At 31.0% G+C, this 8088-nt stretch overlaps 1 protein-coding gene across 1 annotated transcript; it reads left to right on the forward strand.

Annotated features, from left to right (window-relative positions):
* The first annotated feature begins 3458 nt into the window (after positions 1–3458).
* Positions 3459–4376, forward strand: LOC124363496. Its single transcript, XM_046818745.1, has one exon. The coding sequence runs from the start codon at positions 3459–3461 to the stop codon at positions 4374–4376; it is 918 nt and encodes a 305-aa protein (XP_046674701.1).
* Positions 4377–8088: the final 3712 nt, after the last annotated feature.

An 8088-nucleotide genomic window follows, 5' to 3' on the forward strand; every position in this document is an offset into this window, starting at 1 on the left:
TTTGAGTTTATCGAGTGCATAGATAGATAGTAATTAAATCCTTGTAAATTCAAAATAATAGAAGTTTATTTTATACTGTTTTAACATTATTCATATTAAGTCCAAATCCATTGTAAAGCTATTTATTTGCAAATAATATTTTCATTACATTTAAAATTCAAAATACCATATTTTCATGCAAAATATTAAACCATAAATTTGAAATAAGGGATGCTTTAAATTTTATTATGATTATTTACATAGTATATGATATATTTACATTAATGGTATAAATTTCGTTGTTGTCTTGCAATTTGTAGTTATTTGTTGTATTCAACAATTTCAGCTGTTATCAGTGAAGAGGGACTCAATGGTTACGCTCCTGTTGTTTACTCTAGCCAGTATGTTGTTACAGCTGGCACAGCTGTTGTGCGAACAGCATAAAAACTAAAAAAAAACCAGTATTTTAGATTATGTTTGTGAATCTGGGCGTCCTACAATTTGTCCTAAAAGTCTGTATATTTTGCCAACACACTACAGATGTCAGCTGTTGTCTGCTAACAGTTGATCACAAAAATTGCCCGGGGATTAAGATTCACTGAGGTGTGGCTGCAAACAGTTATAAGTCTCCGTTATATTCCATTTCACATTACCGGTTTTTACATACTTCTTGAATGCGAAGTGTCTCCAGTATGTTTCTCCGAGCACCCCAAACGGAATTCAGTGCATTTTTTAATAATCTATCATCACGTGGGATGGGCATAAATCAGACATTTCTTCCATGGAACAAACCATGGAGCAACCGAATCACTAAACGGCCACCGTATTAAAAAAAAGTCAGCACTTATATTTATCTTATTTCAATAAATTACCACTTAAATTTTTTATGAGAAAAATGTGTAAGTACTTCTTGCGCAACAGCTTTAATTGTATTAGGTATACAATACAGTACATTGTATAATTTATACAATTAAAAATAACATGAATGAGAGTAAGGCTGGAAAATACTTTTTCGGGGGTGGCTGCTTACGACTAATAATATATTATGTATGATGAAAACTAGCCAGCCTCTAAAAGTCTTTTAATGTGTTTATAACGAGGAGAGTGTATGCCTATTTTCCTTCTTTAGTGTGTTCCATTTTAAAACACGATTAGGAATTTAAAACAAATTGACATAAACAGCAGACGGAAAATAAAATAGAATTTAATCTGCATACGGTTTGAATACTAATCAAACTGTTTTGAGTAATTAAACTTCTTAACCTTCTCCTTCATAAGAATAATTCTAAGGGATATACGAACACATTACTTTCCTGTCACTTTTTGTGTTACCATACTAGCAATAAGGACAAAATATTATTCATAATACTTTTAAAAAACATCCGAATATAAATTACGGCAACCTTTTCCAGTATTTGGTTATTATGAATAACACCAACAGTAATGTATACTTTTATTATAGTAACAGATGTGCTTAATCTTGTAAAAAAATTATATTGATACTAGAATAAATAAACAAATAATAAAAGAATGTCTGTCATAAAATCGGTAAAATGTTATGAAACGTAGAAACTAAAATGTTCTTCATTATAAAACTACAGAGAAACGAATGAAATTTTTAAAAGTGATGATGATATTTCGTTATAGAGATTTATAAAGTGATGTAATACTAATATTTTTATTTTTAGTTTTTTTTATGTAATAATAATGTCCGAAAATAATATTTTACTCTTATACGTTATCATTTTTATCTATATTTTTAAATATGACATGTAATTAATTACTGGATACAATTTTTAAGATTTAAATTTGCCCAATATACTACAAGATTTGAAATTGTGTATTGAATTAAAAAAAATTTAAATTAGTTAACGTAGGCATCTTTTGTGAACATTTAACATATTTCTTATTTAAGTTATATTTGTGTGTGTTTCTAAATGATATTTTTAATGGTATCTAAAATAGTTCTTAAACATTTAAAAAGCTTAAGGTATAATATTAAAGCGGAAAACCTTATACAAATTATAAGAAATAACAATACGAGTATCTATTCAGTTTTATGTTTATAATTCAATTTAATGTCACATCACAAAATGCGATAGTAAATTAATTTTACGAATTTCACAGACAATATTCCTGTCGTGGAATTCCTCTGATTACTCTACTAAATCGTACTATACATTATTTTTAATATTTTATGTTAATGGTATTTAAAAAAACATATTTTAACGTCTCTAAAGATTATAAAAATTTGTATCAACCAGAAAGCTGTTCTGTTCGATGTTTAGTTATAAATAAATTTTAAGCTTTAAGGTGACTAAAACAATGTGATTTTATATAAAATCATATAATTACTACAATGAATACTCAGCATTATAAAAAACCGAAATGCAACAATATTATGGACTGCTGTGTGCTCTACAGTTTCAAAAGTTTTTACTTCCCTGGGTAATGTATTCCGACCTTTTGCCCTGGACTGAGCTGCACGTTTCAGACGTGACTGGACTCTAGTGCGATACTGCGGCGCGGTGCGGTGATACCCAAAATAAACATTAGGCCTAGTATTTAAATTGGTATTAACTATGGCCACTAGACATCAGTAAAAGTGTAGTATATATAGTATTTTTTAATTTCATTTTGATCCAGTCTGGTTTGCTATATAAGAGTATAATATTTAATAACTGAAGGGCAAAAACGGGATAAAAGATTCTTACATTATAAAGCCTAAACATATAAAACTGTGGAAGAGAAGAATACTGAAATACTAAATACCAAGAAATAGTGAATTTCAAACACAAATACGCGTTCAACAGAGAACAACGCATTTCTATTCAAACCACTTTGTTTGCAAAGATGAGGCTTTGAATTTAGTATGTAACAAACTGTATTGTTTCACTGAGGTACAATATAGATATATATATATATATCAGGAATTTATATTTTAAGTTCCTAGTTCGTCTGAAGGAGTCTCTAAAGTAATAACAGCGTTGAGAAAATTTGATTGAGGTAAACGTGAAGTCATGGATAAGTATCTGCATGTTTCTGAACTGACTCTAAGGAACGAGCTTTTTTTGCCTTTTCCCAAGGTTAAGACGTTATGTTGTTCCTAGAATACGTTGTCTGATTTAAGATGGATTCTAACCACTAATGTTAGTTTGCCTATTTAAACGCATATGTGACAGATACGGCCAAATACAAAATAATTGAATCGGAAAAAGTAAACGCTCTGTGGTGTAATGGTAGCACATTCACCCGGCAAGTTATCGAGATGGCAGTGGCTGAACAGTATGTACGTATTCTTTTAGAGCTCCCTATTAAACCCTTTACAAATAGTAAAATACCAAACTAATGTTCTACTTTTGACTTTATATTACAACATAAGTAAATATCTGTGTCTACATCAAGTGGAATTTGCTACAGTTTCTTTTAAATTTGATAAAAGTGAATATAAGTGGTGCTTACGTCATCATAACCTCAAAATGGCGATGTGTGCAGTCTGTAACAGATCAATAACTGCTAAGCAGATAAAGATAACGTGCTGTGATTGTGAGAAAGACTTCCATGGGTCATGCGTTAAAGTAAGTAAAGCTGATATTGAGTATCAAACTGGTGCTGGAATTGTATGGAGATGCGATCCATGTAATGAGGCACGACGGCGCAGTATGTCATTTGAAGATGAGGCCAGTGATGGTAAGTTGACGCTTAATGATATCTTGAAAGCTATACAAGAACTTACAAGTGAGCATAAATCATCAGTTAAAGATTTCAACACTTCATATGAAGTATTAAATGATAAGCTAAACGAGAATACCTTGTTACTTAAAGAGCAGACTACAAAAATTACAGAATACATGGTGAAGATTGATCAACTCTCAATAGAGAATAAAATATTGAAAGATAGAATTCAAGTGTTAGAGGACAAGTTGGACGAGACTGACCAGTATTCTAGAAGAAATTGCGTTGAAATCCAGGGTGTGCCAGTTAAGGATAATGATGTGATGCAAGCAGTGAAGGATGTGGGTAGTGCATTGGGATTTGATATTCAGGATACCATGATTGACGCATGCCACACTCTAGGAAAGAAACCTAATTCCAAGGATCCTCCTGGAATTATGGTCAAATTCGTGAGAAGAATGGATGCGGATACATTATTGGCAAAAAGAAGAGTTAAGAAGGACCTTTCTACGAGGCATCTGAACTTGCCAACGGACAGTCCTGTTTATCTGAACGAGTCATTAACCCCAATGAGAAGGAAGCTGCTAGCTATGGCAAGGGATGAGAAGAGAAAACAAGGCTACAAGTGGTTGTGGGTGCGGAGAGGAAACATTTTTCTAAGAAAAGTCGATAATGGACCGGTAATATTAATAAAAAGCCTCTCTGACCTTGGCAAAGTTTAGGAAGATTATTGTTTCTTTTAGTAAATTTGAAGGTATGTCCATACTTACAATGCTGTATTCTTGTATGTTTCGTAGCCTATAAACTATTGAATATGACTATTAAACTGCTAAATATGTATATTGTTATTTGTTTATTTTTTTCTCTTTTTTGTATGAGTTGTTATAAAAGTATTGAATTTATTAATCAAAATAATCAAAAGTGCATCAAAATATTAGAAGCATGAGGGCAAATTTTGATATATTTCTTTCTGAAATTTCTGTTTTAACATATTTTCCCAAAATAATAGTTCTTACCGAAATTTGGATAAATAATGATGAAGTACATCTATATAAAATTCCTAATTATATTCTGTACGTTAAAACAAATGAATTTTGTAAAGCTGGAGGTGTTGCTATTTTTATACATTCAAGTATCAATTCAGTCGAAGAGGTAACAATAAACTTCAAAACATCCGATGGAATAATTCTTACGTTTAATGAATTGGGCTGTGAAATGAGTTTAATGGCTATTTACCGAAGGCATCAGTACTCAAGTACTATGTTTATTGATGAACTAAGGGAACATTTGAGTAAACCAAGCATTAAAACATACAAATATTTTGTGATTGTTGGGGATATGAATTTGAATATCTTAGAGGATAATAATGTTATAGATGAATATAATATGATCTTATCTTATAATGGATTTGAATCGTTAGTCGACTTACCAACCAGGGTGTGTGGTAATTCCAAGTCTTTTATAGATCATATCTTAGTGAAGAATCACAATAAAAATAAGTTAGACATTAAGGCAGAGGTTATAGAGAGTTATGTAACGGATCACTTTATGACAGCTGTAATTATAAAAACAATAACAGCTGGGATGCCAGCTGATGCGTTCAAGGTCACAGTTGAGCGGCCGGCATATCGTGTCAACAATGAACAGTTGATGAGTAAACTCGACTCTCAAGACTGGAGTAGTGTTTACAATCAGTCAAATGCCTCGCTCGCTTATGATAAGTTTTATGAACTTCTAATTTCTATAGTAACACAATCAAAGCAAAGTATTAACCATAAATTTCCTCGAATTGTAAAATTGAAACCATGGATAAATTCAAATTTATGCAAACGTATTAAAGTAAAAAATAACCTACTAAAGGCTATAAAAGCTAATCCTCACAACATTGATAAAATCAAGTATTTTAGAGAGTATAGAAATAAATTGCAAACTGACATTCGCAATGTAAAAAATAGTTACTATGCTGAGAAGTTCAACAATTATTGTGGTGATCATAAAAAAACTTGGAGAACTATTAAGGAAATTACAGGACAGGAAAGGTGTAATGATTCTGCAATAGTATTACAAATAGAAGGAAGCACTGTCCATAATCCTGAACCGGTAGCAAATGAATTTAATAATTATTTTCTATCTATTGCAGGGGAACTAAGTGAAAAAGTGAAGGAGCCTAATCCTTTATTACACGTTAATTTAAAAAATTGTTTTAAGCGAAAGAGCATTGTTAGATCAATTTTTTTTGAGACCTGTCACGGAAGTTGAATTAAGAACAGCTGTATATTCTCTTAAAACCGGTACCTCACCGGGACTTGATGGTATTACTTCTTTGTTTATTAAGCTAATATATTGTAAGATATCATATGTTTTGTTGTATATTATTAATTTAAGTTTAGAAAAAGGAGAATTTCCTGAAAAACTGAAAGAAGCTGTTATTATACCTATATATAAAAAGGGTTCAAGGACAAGTTGTTGTAACTATAGGCCAATATCATTGTTGTCTTCGTTTGCTAAGGTATTTGAAAAAATAGTTAAAGATAAATTATTGCAATTTTTGGAAGAATCCAGTTTTTTTAGTAAAAATCAATTCGGCTTTCGGCAAGGGATGAGTACAGAGACAGCGTTGCACGATTTTATGGATACAGTAACGAAAGGACTTAACAACAAAAAGAAAATTACGGGACTTTTTTTAGATATTACTAAAGCATTTGACACGGTTCACCATGATATACTTCTAGATAAATTATACAATGCCGGAATCAGAGGAGTTGCCTATAACTGGTTTAAAAGTTATCTGTCTGGGCGGAAACAGTGTGTTAAAGTTAAAGATTCTAGAAGTAAATTTGGGGATGTAAAATTTGGAGTACCTCAAGGGTCGGTGTTGGGAGCAACATTATTTTTAATTTATATAAATTATCTTTGTAATGGGAGTTTTAATGGAAAATTAACCTCTTTTGCTGATGATACAGCACTATGTTATGTTGAAGATGCATGGGAAGATATAAGGGTCAAGATTGATTTTGATTTGCAAGCACTTAGATGGTGGTTTTCTAAAAATAACATGGTGTTAAGTCCGGAGAAGACAAAATTTATAAATTTTAGTCTCAGAGGAAATTTTAACTTTGAAAATAGCATAATTTACAAATGTTTGGACTGTATAAATAACAAATAGTGCATGTAACTCAGAGTGTGGACTGGTAAAGAGTGAGAAATCTTTGAAATATTTAGGAGTTTGGGTGGACAAATAAAATTGAAACTGGAAGATTCATTCTAGCATACTTAAAGAATAAACTGAATAATGTAATTAGAATCTTTTATTTTCTGAAGAATATTTGTGATGAAAAAACTCTTGAGAATGGTATACTTTTCCTTAGTCCATAGTAGGATAGATTATGCGATCTCGTGTTGGGGAGGGAAGTACATATCAAATCTCAAACCTGTAATTACAATCCAAAACATTTTATATACGAATTATATTGAAAAAGAGAGTAACAGAGTCATCTTTTCCTTTGTTTTTTGGAATTGAGGATTCTACCTCTCAGATATATGTATGTGTATAAGGTACTAAAATTATTTTATATATGAAGCAAAAAATAGTAAAGAAAGTAATGAATATAAATTGAGATTAAGGCATGCTGACAATTATACCACACCAATGCCCAACAAACACCTTCTTTTTAAAAAATTATTCATTTTTAGCACCAAAATTGTTTAATGTATTACCTTGTGAAATTAGTAGTCTGTCGTTTATACCTTTCTTGAAATGTATTAAGGAGTGGGTATTTCATTTACAGAATGTTGAATGTTTATTAAATGTAAATTAAATGTTTTTAAATGTATTTTATGTACTTTTTTGATGTCCAGTTTTATTGTCCAAAACTAGTGGGAGGGATATGTACTGTTAAATGGCCATGGTTTATAATAATAAACACTAATGCTGAAATAATAGTATTTTTGTCTTTGTATTAAGAGTTATGTATGAAATGTTGTATTGTTGGTTGATAGGGAAATGTATGTGTGGGTGTAGGAAATTGTACAATGGATATTATTTGTTTAAAATAGATGTAGACATAATGATGATTATAATTTATAGTTTATTTTATATAATTAGGGTATGTGTGATTTATCTGTTTTATCTTGCAAGTATGAATCTAATTTAATTTTGTTGGAAAGAGGGTTTTAGGATTATGTTATAATATTTGAAGATGTATAATTGTTGTTCTATCTTTTTTTTTTTTTTTTTTTTTTTTTTTTCCTTTGGGATATTGGGGTGGATTCCTAGATCCTCACACGTCAACCTGAGCTTATTGTGTGCCCCTTTGATGTTAGAGGGGTAAGCCTATCTTCGTGCCCTTAATTAGGCTAAGAAGCTTTTCCCCGATACTAGCATCTGGTTCGTCGCCTGGTTGTTTATCACCGAAAAAGAGCCCTTCACCTTGC

This window comes from Homalodisca vitripennis, chromosome 5, assembly GCF_021130785.1.
Source record: "Homalodisca vitripennis isolate AUS2020 chromosome 5, UT_GWSS_2.1, whole genome shotgun sequence".
In the NCBI taxonomy this organism is placed as follows: domain Eukaryota; kingdom Metazoa; phylum Arthropoda; class Insecta; order Hemiptera; family Cicadellidae; genus Homalodisca; species Homalodisca vitripennis.